We start from the raw sequence: 15973 nt of genomic DNA on the forward strand, positions 1-15973 counted from the left end.
CCTTGGTGAGCAAATTTAAGTTCCATCTGACCCAGGAATGGGTTATGCTGACTTGTGGAAGCACTTATGAGGCTGCTTTCCATCCTAGAGGATACCCCTAACCCTCTTCCCATTTATGAGTAGAGGAAGCCACAAACTCCGGCCCTTTTGCTTGCTAGGCAGGTGGCGGAATTACTGAGCCAAATCCCCAGCTCCCAGTGCCTCTTGTCTTTGGTGCTTTTATGTGTAACTACTCATTTTCTAAGGACTTTGGAAGCTTCTCACTTATGAGGCTGCTTTCCATCCTAGAGGATACCCCTAACCCTCTTCCCATTTATGAGTAGAGGAAGCCACAAACTCCGGCCCTTTTGCTTGCTAGGCAGGTGGCGGAATTACTGAGCCAAATCCCCAGCTCCCAGTGCCTCTTGTCTTTGGTGCTTTTATGTGTAACTACTCATTTTCTAAGGACTTTGGAAGCTTCTAACTCCTGAAAACAAACAACCTAAGGTTGTAGATGTTTGTATACAGGGAGAGAGAGAGAGAGAGAAAAGAGAAAGAGATAACCTATTTGGTGAGCAAATTTAAGTTCCATCTGACCCAGGAATGGGTTATGCTGACTTGTGGAAGCACTTATGAGGCTGCTTTCCATCCTAGAGGATACCCCTAACCCTCTTCCCATTTATGAGTAGAGGAAGCCACAAACTCCGGCCCTTTTGCTTGCTAGGCAGGTGGCGGAATTACTGAGCCAAATCCCCAGCTCCCAGTGCCTCTTGTCTTTGGTGCTTTTATGTGTAACTACTCATTTTCTAAGGACTTTGGAAGCTTCTAACTCCTGAAAACAAACAACCTAAGGTTGTAGATGTTTGTATACAGGGAGAGAGAGAGAGAGAGAAAAGAGGAAAAGAGATAACCTATGTTTCAGAGGGCAAGGGGCTGAGGGAAGTGGGAAAGAAAAGTCTTTGGCTGGACTTAGCAAAATCACTCTCCTGATGCCTCTTTTTATCACCCGGCTGACTTGCCAAGAGAAAACATCACCTGGCTGGGTCTGAGAGGTTCCCGAAGCTGAGATTAGGGGGACTAAGACCCACCCAAAACACAGAATGTTTGGAGCTTTGCTGACTACCATAGAGGAAAAAGAATTTTCAGGACTTGTCAGTGAGAGGCACAGGATGGGTTTATTAGGCAGAGATTTTAGGACATGCTTGAGAATGGAGTGTGGGCACTCAGAGAAAATTTTAAAGTAGCATCCTAAACTGATATGTCTCAAAAGTAGACATGCAAAGTGTAAATCAAAACCACAATGTGGTACAATTTCAGCACAGTTACATGGCTATTATGAGGAAGACAAAAGAGAACAGCAAAGGTGTGGATACAAGGGAAAACTACCACCCTATTAGTGGGAATGTAAATTAGTATGTGGCTGTATGAAACAGTATGAAGGTTCTTCAAAACTTAAGTTTAGGGCTAAGATCATCTACTTCATCACACTCAGTGAAATCTTTATTTTGGCCTTTCCTCATCCTTTTGAAACTATGCAATTGTGCCCATGACTCATCTATTGTTAGTTTTTAGCCTCTGGAAACTTTGGAATCCAGACTTCTTGCTCTCGAGAACACCGTGGTTCGCTTCTCCTCTTCTCTCCTTCCCACCCACTGATCTCACTGTTCTTGCCAGTTGGCTGTGACACTTAGATGAGCAAACCCAAGGCCAGGATATAACCCAGGATCACCCCTTTTCACTTCCCAGAACTGAAAGGCTCTGCATCCAGACTCTTGGTGGGGACTTTGATCTCTGGCTCTGCTGCGCTTGGGTAAGAGGCAATAGCCTCCCCAGGCACTGCCAGGCAGGCCCTGAACCAGAAGAGTTCTATAGAGGAAAGGAAAAAGGTGGCACTGTGGGTCAGACCCAGGATCCTGTGTCTCAGGAAGAACATTGCCACAATATCCAGGAGGGGTGAACTGGAGCCAAGTGGCTGGGCCAGAGTCGCCTACTGCACAGCATCCTTGGCTGCCAGAGCAAGACAGCTGCGTGGGACCTCTGCTCACTGGCCGTAGGCCATGGGCACAATGAACCACCCCAGGTGACTCCTGATTCTGACCAGTCCGTCCCCAGCCCGAGGGCTCTGCCCTTCCCTAGCCCTCCTTCCTCCATCACCCGGGCGTGCTCAGTGCTTCTAGACCTTCTCAGGGCCTGCAGGTCAGTGGGTGGTACCCATGCACGTGGTCTCTGCCCTGGGAACACACATGGACAAGGTGCCTGTGGTCCTCAGACTGCAAGAGCCTCTCCTCTTCATCTCCTTCAGCCTCCTCTCCCCAGATCTGCTGCTACAGACACCACCTTCATTTTCCCCCCAAGGGTCTGCACAGTGAGCCCCACAATAAACTCAAGTGTGAATGCCTCCTGGACTCTGGATGGACTGCCCTACCTGTCATGGACCCACCCCAAGGTCAGCCCTGTCCTGCTCACTGCAACAGCTTGTATGGGGACCTGGGAGGACCCAGTTGGGGCTGCTGCGCCTCCCAAGTTTCTCTAGGAGAAGATATAAATGCAGTCCCGAGGATTCTGGCTTCTAGGGGATTATGGGACAGCTTCCTGTCCTGGCAGTTTGTGTAGCTGTGTCTCGCCTTGTCACCACTGTCCTTTTCTCCTTGCAGCCTGTGTGTCTCCTGGAAGGGCATCCTGGGTGTCTGTTTCCTGCCACTCATCTTACCCCATCTTGCCACGCAGTTTGGGGCTAAAGGGAATCTTAAGTCTGGAAATGCGAAGGTGCCTCTGTCCAGGTTTGCCTTTGGGAGGTGGCTGTCTCCTGCCCTGGACAAAGCACTATGCCCTGGTTGTGTGGTTGGGCACGTCTTGCCAACAAGGACATGGCCTTCCATTGGGGCATGGCAGTTTTCCCACTCAACTTATCTGCCATTATCTCCTTCTCCAATCCAGGTTTAACTGGTCCTCCCTGACCCCTCCCAGGCTGCAGCACAGATCTTTGGGGCTCCGCACTGCCAGCACTACTACGGGCAGAGCACACTTCACCCTGGAGGGGCACAAGTTCCTGATCTTTGGGGGTTCCATCCACTACTTCCGGGTGCCCAGGCAGTACTGGAGGGACCGCCTGCTGAAGCTGAAGGCTTGTGGCTTCAACACTGTCACCACGTGAGTGCTGGCCTAGCCTCCATGGCCTACTTTCCCACTGGCTCCTGGTTGGGCTCCTGCCCCAGAGCCAGTTCTCTCTGGCCTGAGGGCAGCATGAGGGCCTGTGCAGATCTCATCCAGTACAGGCACTTTGTGCTTCAGTGTCCAGCTGATTTTCAACAGTGCTTGGTTGCTCTGTACTCAGAGCTTGATGAGATGTGAATGGGATGAATGTAAAGGGAAAGGGTGATTTCTCAGTGATATGTGGTGAGGGAGTTGGTTCCTCAGGAGCACTGCACTGAATGACTTGCTCAGAGCATACTCTCAGATAAGCACTCTGACACACACACACACACACACACACACACACACACACACACACACACACACACACACACACACACACACACACACACACACACACACACACACACACACACACACACACACACACACACACACACACACACACACACACCTGAAAACCAACTTTCATATGTGTGCATGGAGAAATGACTCCTGTATAAAAATGAACACTGACAGTTGGGCATGGTGGTGCATGCCTGTAATCCCAACACTTGGAAGGCTGAGGCACGGGGGTTGCCTTGAGTTTAAGGCCAGCATGGGTGGAATAGTGAGTTCAAGGCCAGCCTAGTCTACAGAGTAAGTCCCTGTCTCAAAAAAAAAAAAAGAGAAAGAAAAAAGAACACTAATATAAATAAAATACCAATGTCACTCAGTGGAAAAGACTAACATGACTGAACTTGTGGGTAATGAACACAGCTCAGAAATGCCTGAGACCTATTTAGATTTAGAGTCACATAAAGTCACATAAAGACTTGGCCTTATGCCACCTTCTGCCTCCAACTGCACATTCCATTCCAGATCTAGATATCCTGCTCAGAAAGTTGCCTTAATGACTAAATGACCTAAAATCTTTGCGTTATTTATTACAAAACCTGGCAGGAACATGTCCTCAATAGCAGTGACCAAAACAATACAAACCTGCCTTAGTCAATGAGAATTTAGATACGAATGAGCATGAATCACCATGATTAGGAAAGCAATGACAAAAGGTAGCATCACCTAGCACACACAGAGCACCAGGCATTTTCTCAGCATGTTCCCAGTGCCTGTGCCCATGACTATCCTGAGAGGGAGAGCAGCACCCCTGCCTCGCCCAGCACACAGGCTTTCAGCTGATCAGGGTGGCATGGTTTTTGTGACCTGCAGCATTGTGCAAGCAGTGTGGGTTCAGAGCCCACTCTCACACAGGGGTGGAGTCCTTCCTGTGTGTGCTGTAGGTGTGTCTCCTAAACTCTGAGCGTGCAAATCTCTGAAACTACAAGCACAATGAAGGTTCCTGCCTGTACACATAGAACTAGCAAGTAGAAACTACTCAAAACAAAACTCTTCTTGAATTAGATGCAGGAGAGTTCCCTTCAAAACATCCAATTTCCACAAAATCTGGAATCTAAATAATAGGGGTCAGACAGGGGGAACCCAAGAGAAACTTATACAGAAGGCTGCATTGAGAAGGTGGAATGGGTGGGGGGAGCATGTGTGCAGTTCACTTTGACGAATCTCCTGGGGTTTGGGTCAAGACAGGGCAGAGACAGCAAATGATGGCTCTTCCATTGCCAGAGACAGAGATACCAAGTTCAGAATAGCACTGCCATGACCTACACAATCAGTTTGAGTTATTTGATATGTTAGGGAAGGAATTGGAAAGTGATACACGAGAGGCACAGAATGGAAGTAAAATAAGAAAGTTTATTTTGTTGACAAAGGTCAATCACACCTAAAAGCAGTGTCTGGGATCAACCATGCACTGGGTTACAACTCCTTCTTTTATAGGGTTTTACACCTTGATCTCACTCAGCTGGTTACATTTCATTTTCTCAGTTCACATTACCGATATACAAATCATGACAGTTAACTTTCAACCCAGATGTAGCAATTCTTTGTAGTTAGGGGAGTTTACCTTTAAGACTAGCTATCTTTCCTAGCCCATAGGAAGAGGGTGTTTAGGGTCATGAAAGTAAATGTTAACAATGGTTCTTTTCATCTTGAGACTTTTACAATCATGTGGTTTACAGAACTGCAGAGCTCAGGGTCTTGATGTGCCATTATCTCAGGATAAGACCAAATAAATGCCTCTTCAGTGGTTAATGTCTCTGGTATCTGTTAATTCTGAACTCAACAAAGCAAACTGCTGTTAGAGACAGCAGAAGCCATTCTACATTGTGACATTTTGTAGGTTTTGCTATTTACAAAAGTTTTTTGTATCAGATAAGCACAGTGTAGTGCTTATGTGCAGCCAGGTATGCTGTGTCTGAAGGCCTGACAGCATGTGCACCCCAACCCCAGCGCACCCCATGACAAGCCTTTATACCGAGTTGTGCTGTTACCTTCTGCAGATGAGGAACTCAGGGGAAGGGCTGTGGATGACTTTACCAAGTTACAGTGACAGAGGCACAGATAGTCATCACGGAGCTGTGCTAAACTCACCAGGCTGCAGGGCAGCAGTTACACCACTCGCTGTTTCCCTAGCTACAGACTTCCCTGGAGACACAGGGCTGCACTCACAGCACCTTGTGTCTATTGCAGGGTCTTGTTGTAAGGTCTAGACATTCTTTGCATGAGAATGTTAGGATGCAGGATATTTGTTTGGTGGTGGTGTGTATACAAGGCAAGTACTGGATCATTGAGCTACCTCCCCAGCTTGCTTGGTGATATTTTTCACCAATAAAGGTCTGTTGTTCATGGTCAAGCCTAGCTCACATCTCACTAGATCACATTGTTCACATCAGCAAAAACTGAGGGCATTCCTGTGAAATTTAAACTCTCAGTGAGGAAAGAGAAAGGGCAGGGAAAATATTAGCAAAATGTGATGGGGCACATAATTTAACATTTTATGACTGTATATTAAGTATATTAAAGTGCCGAAATGTTTAACTCTAGATTGTCTCCTGGGTTAATTCTTTACTGGCTGTTTGAGGTCATACTTATGCTATTTTGATTTTTTTTTTTTTAAAAAGGAAGCACAAAGTTTGTCCTCACACAACTGTAACACTAGCAGCCATCCTACTGGAACTCAAAAATGAGAGAGTACTGCAGAAGTTCAGGCTCTTCTCCTGCATGTCCTCCAATGTCCTCTGGTGGTGGAGCCTAAGGCTGTGGTCACTGTAAAGTCTTTGAAGGCCTGTGTGTTATTGCAGGTGGGATTTGAAGCTGAGAGGTAGTAATGGAGAAGTGGCTCATCTAATGTGCAAATAATTGAATCGGAAACGTGACTGAGTAGTCTTAGAGGAGGCTGGGAATAGAACCCATGGCCTCATGCACACAAGGCACTTTTTCACCACCACTGAACTCCCCACTCCTCCCGTAAGTATTGAGCTCTATTGAGACTTGTAGATTTGTCCATTATAAGGATTACATACTTTTTCTTCACTCTCCTTCTGAAGTGGTGAATAATATGGACAATTTTCCTGATATTCAATCATCTTTACATTTCTGCAGTGCCTTTTTTTTAATGATCATCTATGATCATAATTGAAATTGATTTAAAATTTAATTTTTATTTATGTTCTTTCTCAATTTTTATGTCAATCATAAAAAGCTTATAGAGTAAATACGTAAATCTTTTTCTACTTACTGAAAATATTTTTGTATAATAATAACTTTATATTGAAAGCTTTTAAAAACTCACTTATAAAATTCTGTGATTGCTATTTTGTGGTTTTGAAGTGAAAATTTTTGCATTCTCATTGATTATGAAGTCATGTTTTTCACTTCTCCTGAATATTTGCTACTTTCCGCTTATATAGAGTTTTCTTTCCTTTCTTTCCTTGAATTGACTGGGTTTTAGAACTGTTTTAGAACTGTGTACTGTTTCCTGTACACAGTAGATGTTTTCTAGAAGTTTATTGTGTTGTGTACATGGGGGGTCATTCGTTTTTCTTCTGTAGTCTTATCCAATTTTTCTCTCCATTTTTTCAAATAACTACTCAGTAGCTTTTTAATCATCTCTGACATTTGGCTTGATGTTTTACAATTTTTCCTCATATAAATTCCTGTCTCCTTTATTTGACTTAATCTGTTTTCTTACTTTTTTTGCTCCTCCTCCTCCTGCTTTTCTTCTTTCTCTCCTCTCCTCTCCTCTCCTCTTCCTTCCTCTTCTTTCTTTTCCTCTTGTCTTCCAAGCTGTGTATTTAGCTCACTTTCTTTCTAGGTCTTTCTGGTTTCTAATGTTCATTCAGAGATATAAATGCCCATTTCAGCCTTTCTTTTATGGATGACTCCCATAGATTTTGTATTATACTGCTTTTGAGGCATTTAGTACCAAATATGTCATAAATTTTATTGTATTTTCTTCATTGACCTATTTTAACTTAATCATAAATAATGATTACATTTTTAGGGGAGGCTGGGAATCAAACAGGATATACTTTCTGCTTTACTCATCTTGTTTTTTCTTATTTTAACACACAGTTTATGATTTAGTTGCATTTACCACAGACAATGTGATAAGCATTATTGGAATTTGTTGAGATTTCCTTGGTGCATATGGATACTTTGTGATTGTTCCATGCAGTTTTTACAAAGAATATAAAGGATCCATCTGTTATTACTAAATTCTTAGTATATGCATTATATCCCACCTTTTAATTGTACTGCTGAAATCTATATCCTTGTAATTTTTGTGGCTGATTTTCTTAGTTTCTTAGCAGGGTATCTTCATTTATCCTACTCTGATGGTGAAATTTAATTACTTATTTCATCTTTAATCTGTCAGCTTTTCTTTTTTTTTTTTGAAGCCATGTTATTAAAAATATAAAAAATCATGATAATATATTTTTCTGCATGGGTAATTTCTTTTATTTTCATTTAAGGTCATTCACTATTTGTGACTTCACTTTAGAAACCACTTTCTGCTATTAGTTTTGCTGGAGCAATTTTGCCTTATCTGTATTTTTTGGATATCTTTGTTTTCAGCAAATTTCCATAAGTCATTTTATTCATTCTCTTCTCATAGCATATAGCTGTAAATGGTGCAGTGTTTCTTGTTTTCAGCAAACCAACATTTTATTCAACTTCATAACAAAAGATCTTACAATCTGTCAGTTCTGCAGTCATGCAACAGACATATCCTCAAAACCTCTCACTTCACAGAACTGCGTAATAAAAAACACAGAGCTAATGGGAAGCAGGATGTTAAGTGCACAAGTGTATTTCTGACACCCACAGAGAAGGTTACCTAATTAAACACAGAATCAAATCCACTTCCACACTTGGACTCAACCCCACAGACTCCTAGTCCTGTGAGGAGGCCAAAGGCCATGCCTCTTGTGTCATCTCTCCCAGTCCTCAGCAGAGCACCTCCTCTATTTTTATCTTGATTGATTGTTAGAAACAATGACAGGGATGCAGCACATATTTTGGTTGTGTTTTCCTTTTCTTTGTAAATTTACTGTATGACTTCTCAGTATTTAGCTGAGAATATGTAACCAAGAATGAAGCAGTGAATAGGAGAAGACACATATAAACCCACGGAATCTAGAACTCTAGGAAAATTGTCATTTGGAGCAGAAGAAGGAACTACTGAAGATAGTCACTGTTCATGTAGTAGGGCTTTAATAATCAGGGCAAACTTCAGCTCTTTGCAACACAGAGCTACCACAGCATGGAGCTTGGCTTTATTCCTGGTACAGAGATTAAAGGAAAGAAGGAAGATTCAATTGTAATTCCCTGCTCCCTCTTTCAGCTACATTCCGTGGAACCTCCATGAAACTGAAAGAGGCAGACTGGACTTCTCTGGGAACCTGGACCTGGAGTACGTGGTGTTGTTATTCTGTGACCTGGGTTGGGTCAAGTGTGGTAGAGAGACAGCACCCAGAGGTTGATGAGGAACCCTAGGGATATCAGCTGTGCCATGAGGCCCAAAGAGGGGCTGGGATCAGCAGCCTTGTCCTTGAGATGAGTACATCCAGGGCCATGATGCCTCCCAGTAATGACTTGTCTCCCAGGGCTGGACCTGTGGCCCAAGACCCCACAAGTCTGCTGATTTGCAGTAAGGCCCCACAGTGAGGTGGGGAGGAGACTGCTCTCTGTGGTTGTTATGGGGTCAGTTTCACTATTATTACTGCTCTTCTCTGTCTGACGATGTTTCTCCCCATGCCCTTATGGCGCTGCATGTGTGATCCTGACACCAGAAGCCCAGGCAAGCCCATGTTCCATGGCCTGTGAGCTCCGAGCCAGTTTAGAGAATCTGTGCTCGCCTGGGCTGGGCTGAATCTTATCACATAGTCTTCTCTGAAAAGAAAGGAAGGGGAGGGGAGGAGCCTCAAGGCTCTGATACATGGGAAGCCTGTGGTATCCCACCTTCCCACACAGCTTCTTTTCTGGGCCATCACAAGACAGCTGACTCTGTTTCCCTTCCAGGGCCTTTGTCCTGCTGGCTGCTGAGATTGGGCTGTGGGTGATTCTGCGCCCAGGGCCCTACATCTGTGCTGAGATCGACCTCGGGGGCCTGCCCAGGTGAGACAGGCCATGAGTCCCGAGTCCTGATTAAGTGCAGAATCTTGAGTGACATCTCAATTAGGTTATGTTGAAAGCTACCTTCAATGGACTGAGCAGGTGTTCTGGGGTGATTGGGATGTGTACCACAGGACCTTGCTGTGGTGCCTGCAGTGGTGTGGGTGGGTATTGCTGTCATCCCCTGGCTCAGATGAGAACTTGAGGTGTGGACTTGGTGACTTGGCCTGTGGCCTGGAGGACAGGAGCTTCCTCAGTCTCTTGCCCCATGGAGATAGGGCTGTGTCCACTTCTGATTTTCCATGGGGCAGAATGAAAGATCAGAAGCTGGACAGCATACAGGAAGCCTCTGACAAGAGGGATAGAAGAGGATCTTCCTGTATTGCTGAGGGTGGGCCTCCTGCCCCAGCCCCTCCCTTCCTTCTGTGTTCCTCCTTCCTCTTCATCATGATGCTGACACTTGACCCAGAGGAGTGAGGTCTGAGCACTGAGGCCTGGTCCCACCTCACAGAGGCCTTGTGGTGGGAGCCACTGTCCTGTGCTTGAAGTCTCAGGTCTTACAGGTGACCTGTGCCAGAGGTACAGATGCTCTGCTTAGACCATGTGCTTAGTGACTGAGAGAGAGGAGGACAGAACTGGAGAATGGTGACTCAGCCCCTCTAGGATGTGGCTGTAGGACTCCTCCAGGCTCAACCCTTTTGACCAAATGAACTGAAAGCTCTTCTAGACCTATAGTACCTTGGGACAGGGAAGTGTGTTTCCTCCTAAACACCGTGGGTCTGTGTGGATGGTGTGCAAAGCTTATGGGTGCAGTCCCTTCAGGACCTCAAGGGCTGGAGCACCATGGGTGCAGCAGTGCTGTACAGGGGCTGTCTGTGGTGCTCAGCCATTGGCTGTGTCTTTCCTCCTGCTTTCTGTCTCTCACTCTGATGTGCCCCCTCTTACCCTCAGTTGGCTCCTGCAGGACCCCAAGACACAACTGAGAACCACCGAAAAGAGCTTTGTGGATGCAGTAGATAAGTACTTTGATCAACTGATTCCCAGAATGCTTCCTCTCCAGGTATGGCCCAGTGACCTTTCTTCCTATTGTCTTTTGAGTTTGCTGTGGCTCCACCTCCACACTGGCCATGTCAAGTATCTAGAGGAAATGAAATTGACTTCTCATGGCTTGAGCTGGGCTCTGAGTGGCTGAGATCCAAGTGCACTGCTTAGCTGTGCTTTCGATAGCCACAAACTACACAGCTCCAGGCTCTTGCCCAGTGGCGTCTTTCTGACTTTCATCTGCTTGTTTCTCAGTACCAACAGGGTGGCCCTGTCATTGCAGTGCAAGTGGAGAATGAATACGGGTCATTTAATAAGGATAAGCACTATATGGCCTATCTTAAGGAGGTAAGGACTCTGGCTTTGCCTCACTGTTCTCTACCTCCTGTGTCCTCTCCCTGGTGCATGTCTGATCCCTGCTGCATGGCACGGTTGCCAGGCTCTGCCCATTAAGAGCTGGATGAGTGCAGGCTCAATTTCTCTGTGAATTCACACTGCAATCAGAATAGTTGAGATGTACTCAGTGACCTGATAATGAGGAGGAGGATTCCTTTCTGTTTCCCATATCTGTGACCACTAGCAGGCTGGAGGCTGGGGAATCTGCACCATAGTAAACAATGCTTCTGAAACCTGGTGAGGATGCTGTGTGCTTGCAGCTTTCAGTCAGGAAACCCTTCCTCTGGTCCCTTTGCCCCTCACGTGTAGATGTCTCAGGCCAGGAATTCGGTGTGGTCCTGTTGATGTCCTTGCTAGAGGCTCAGGCCCCTCCAAGGGCCTCACCTCCCATATCAGGGAGCTGATGAGCTCAAACTGGATCCTGTTTGAGGGTTCCTGGCAGCACACAGGGCCCATGTTCTGATGTGACCCATGCAGCCATAGCCCTGCCTGTGTCACTCTTTGGACAGAGACCTTGAGAGAAGGGCCTGGTAGAAAGGGAGGGGCTGCTGGCTGGGCAAGGAGAAGGGAGGCCACAGTGCTGGGCTCTGTGGCTGAGCTGGCCCTGCACTAGGGCTTTGCCTTCTGGATGTGGCCAGTCCCTGAGTAATTGTCCTACTGTCTTGATGCAGGGGCTGGTGTGCCCTCCTCACTCAGTCTCATTCAGATAGGAGTGCTTTTCCTTGATTTGAAAAATTTACTCCTGGACTCCATTCCCAGGCCTAAACATGTCTCAGTGAACGTAAGAGACACCCAAGAGGATGCCCTGGCTCTTTGGCCACCCATTGGCCCCTATGTCCCAATTAGGATTCTCAGGTTATTTCCCTCTCACAGCCCTGGAAAGTATCCTTGCTCTCTGTGACAGTATCCGGGCAGGACCCTGCTCTCTGAAGTTGTCCTTCTCGTTCTCTGGATCCCATTGGCTCAGTCTCTCCTTCATGGACAAAGTGATCCCCAAGTCTTCTTGCTCCCTCTGAGTGACTTCAGTCTTCCCTAAGATGTGTCCTGGCAGCTGCTCCCTTTTTGTTCGGGTGCTATGACTTTGGGTGTCAGGACACCCTGGGCTGCTGTTAGAGAGTCAGGACCCATGCCAGGCTGAGCCAGAGTGATGATTCCCTGTTCTTCATTCCCATAGGTCAGGCTCTGAATTCCTACCTTCTCCTTTCCATCTGCTTCCAATTAGTCTAACAATTGCCTGAGGTCATCTGCTTGTAAGTAGTGAAGGCTCATCCTCGCTTACAGTTCTTGGAGGCTCAGTCCATGATCACCAGCCTCAGGGCTTTTGTGCCTATGATGAGGAAGTATATCAGGTTGAAAAACCTGGTGGAGGTTTTTCTCAAAATTTGGTTGTAGTGAAAAGGAAGAGGATGGAATCGGAGGACCACAGCCTCCTTAGAGAGCATAGCCTCAATAGCAGAACGTACCCCCAAAACCCTCCCCTCAGAGTTCCACTACCTCCAAGAGCACCATGCTGCGAACAAGTCTCACCACATGACCTTTGGGGGCTGCTTAGGATCCAAGGCATAGATCCTCTGTAAGTCATACCCTGCCTTTCTGAATGCAACACTTTTTATGTCCTAATTTCCTTTCATTTCCTTCCCAAATGAGCATGAAAAGTGGGTGAACTTGTGTAACTTTCTCAACAGGCTCTCCTGAAAAGAGGGATTGTAGAGCTGCTCTTGACCTGTGATCATTATGCAGAAGTTATGAATGGCTCAATCAAAGGAGGTACACATTTAAAGTTGTTTCAGGGCAGAACTGAAGCTCTTAGCCAGTATAAGTCACAGAAAGCCTTAGAGAAAGCCAAGGCCATGCCTTTTGGCTGTCTTCCCAGGTCCTTCTGATAATCCTAGACATTTGGTATCCCAAAAGGTGAGAGAGAATATCAAAGCCTGCGTTCAGTTATCATCTCCACCCTTTTCCATGCTGCTGTCATCTTTACGCAGAGCAGTACTGTGGTCTCCTCATCCACAACATGTCTTTCCATATGTCACAACTTCTGTGTTCAGGAATCAATTTTGGGTATGGCCATGGCTTAGGGTCCTGCCCTAGTCACCAACATTAACAGTTACATGGAGGAAGTGGAGGATGGGTGTATAAGGAAAGTTCACTGTAGATGCCTAGATCCTAGAAAGTGCAGAAGCTGGAAACTTGGGCACACAATCACAGAGTGACAATAGTGAGGTATGAATAGGTGGGTAGACCCAGGGAACATCTCTATGGTGATCTTTAGCACAGACTAGCAGCTACTTTGGACTGATAGCCTTTCATTTTTAGTGGCTCTTCCCACATCACTGTGTAATCTGGAGCCTGGGGCTGGGATATCTGCATTCAATTCTTAGTTCTAATTACTTAGGGTGGCTTGGCCTGGTCCCGGACTCTGCACAAAGGTATTTAAATTTCTTTGCCCATCTCAGCACAGATAAGTGTCCTTGCAGGTGCTCGGTGATGTGGTGAAGCCATGAGGGTGCTCTATGCATTGTAAGCGGGTTGCAGGCAGCACCTGGTAATTATTAGTCGTTAGCACACCTCCTCCATGTTTGGGCTGGGCCTCCCTCCCTTCCCTAATGGCCCTGGTCACCATGCCTCAGTGCTCTCTCCTTCTCTCTACAGTGTTGGCTACTGTCAATCTGGATTCACTTAGGAAGGATTCTTTTCATCAGCTTCTTCAAGTACAGGTAGGATATACTAGCCATGTAGTTTTTCCTGTTCTCCCATGACTTCCTTAGTCTACACAATGAGCGTTCAGTGAACACCGGATTGACAGAAGATTGTCTGTACCCTAATTCTTGGCAGGGTTCCAAGCCATTTAGGGATGAATTTGCCAGTGTCACACTGTCCATCTCATACTTTTCTACTTATTTGAAATATTCATAGATAATTATACCCAGTAGTTATGTGCTAAACAAAACTAGAGCTGATCCTTCCACTGTGTTTGGTGTCCCTTACCTAACTTCCTCCTTAATCCTGTCCTTTTCAGTCTGTAGTAACTATTGTCCCCTTCTATTCTTCTGTGGGGTCAGCACTGGAGTTTCTATGAATAAGTGAGAACACATGATATTTGCTTTTCATGTCTGGCATGCTTCATTTGACATCATGAGCTACACTCCTGTCCACACATTGGAGAATTTTGATTAAGTTACATATGGTGTTTCTTTAGACAAAATGTTGTTGTGCTCACTTTGGCAGCACATATACTAGACATAGTGTTGTTGCACATTTAGTAGCATATAGCATAGTGTTAACATGACATTTGTATGTACTGGGTAAGAGAAAATTGTGTGACTAAGTTTATTGTGATACTTACTTCATTATAGCAGTCTATAACTGATCCCACACAATCTCCAAGGTTTCCCTATAAATGGAATTATACAATAACTATTATTTTGCATGTGGCTCTTTTCAAAGAGCACAGTGTTTTTAAGGTTCATGCATGCTGTAGCATGAATCATTACTGTGTTCCTTTTGCACAATTACTTTAGTTTTACTGTCATAAAAACCCAAACATCATGCAGCTTTCCTAATGTATTCCTGTTTTTGTATGTTAATATGGCTTTTGAGTGTTAATTCTGTCTTCAAATTTGAATTTGAATGTTGGTTCCATCTTGAAATTCTCAGATGAATCTCACATGACAGTGATAATTGTTGTTTTATATATTGTTGGATTCCGTTTGTTCATATGTTCCTGAGAATTTTTGCTTCTATGTTTCTGAGGGATATTGGTCTATGTTTTTCTTTTCTTGAAATGTCATTGATTTTCAAATTAGAATAATCCTGGCCTAATCTAATGAATCTGTAAATATTCTCTCTTTTTCTGTTTTCTGTAAGAGTTTGTATGTTAGCATTTTTTACTTAATGTTTGGTAAATTTTATCAGTGAAATCATCTAGATCTGACTTCTTCTCTTTGGAAGATTTTAATCTATAAACAATTTCTCTAACAGAGGAAAATTCATGTTATTTGTTCATGGGTTTTTGATATTTTATTTTATGTTATTTTTAATTTTAATGTTTGGTACCAGGGACCAAATTCAGGTCTTTCTACCTGCAAAGCAGGCAGCAGCACCATTGAGCTAAATCCCTGGCCCTTTATGTAGCTCAATTTTATCTGCATTTTTAAATTGACAGGGTTGGAGTTATTTGTGATAATTCATTTAAAGTCTTAGATGTCAGTAGTGATGGTCTCATTTTCATTCCCGATATTGAAAATTTTGTGATTCTTTTAATTTGGGTCAGTATAGCAAGAACTCTATCAGATTTATTGATTTTTTCCAGAGAGATTGGGTTTGGCCTAACTTAAAATTATAATTTAGATAAAGCAATTGTACATATTTTGGGTCATAACATGATACTGTAAATGTGTAAACATATTGGTAAAATAAGAGAACTTATGGTTTTCACTTCTTTAAACTTTCCAATTTGTGTTTGTAACAAGGTTTTCTTTTCTAGCTCTTTATAAAATATACAATAAGTTCTTCTTTACTATCTTGTCACCTTTCTATGCTGTGAACATGAGAACTTATTTCTTCTGTCTAACTGAACTTTGGTATCTGTCTTTTGTTCACTATATTCCTAGCCTCTAGTGACCACTGTTTTCTTCTCTTCTTGTATAACATTATATTTTTATCTTCCTTATGTAAGAGCATACAGTTATTGTCAGTGCCTGATATGTACTTAATCTAAGGCCTTCCAATTTTTGTAACTGCAAATAGCAGGATTTTATTTTTTTCTATGACTGAAGAATATTACTTTGAGCATACATACACCAGTTTCTTTTTCCACTCACCTGTGATGGGGATCTCAGCCCATTCTACATTCCATCCACTATGAATTCTGCTGCAATAAACATGGAAA

At 44.3% G+C, this 15973-nt stretch overlaps 1 protein-coding gene across 1 annotated transcript in view; it reads left to right on the forward strand.

Annotated features, from left to right (window-relative positions):
- The first annotated feature begins 2340 nt into the window (after positions 1–2340).
- The window catches only part of LOC104875031 (beta-galactosidase-1-like protein 3), a 29973-nt gene continuing 16340 nt past the window's right edge, over positions 2341–15973 (forward strand). Inside the window, exons 1-9 of the mRNA XM_019210312.2 lie at positions 2341–2425; positions 2634–2759; positions 2917–3129; positions 8876–8944; positions 9553–9648; positions 10597–10705; positions 10942–11034; positions 12768–12849; positions 13735–13799. Coding sequence (XP_019065857.1) covers positions 2373–2425; positions 2634–2759; positions 2917–3129; positions 8876–8944; positions 9553–9648; positions 10597–10705; positions 10942–11034; positions 12768–12849; positions 13735–13799 — 906 coding nt within the window. The 5' untranslated portion in view covers positions 2341–2372. The remainder of the gene's footprint in view (positions 2426–2633; positions 2760–2916; positions 3130–8875; positions 8945–9552; positions 9649–10596; positions 10706–10941; positions 11035–12767; positions 12850–13734; positions 13800–15973) is intronic.

This window comes from Fukomys damarensis, unplaced genomic scaffold (assembly GCF_012274545.1).
Source record: "Fukomys damarensis isolate Sample0158 unplaced genomic scaffold, DMR_v1.0_HiC HiC_scaffold_16, whole genome shotgun sequence".
NCBI classification, from domain to species: Eukaryota; Metazoa; Chordata; class Mammalia; order Rodentia; family Bathyergidae; genus Fukomys; species Fukomys damarensis.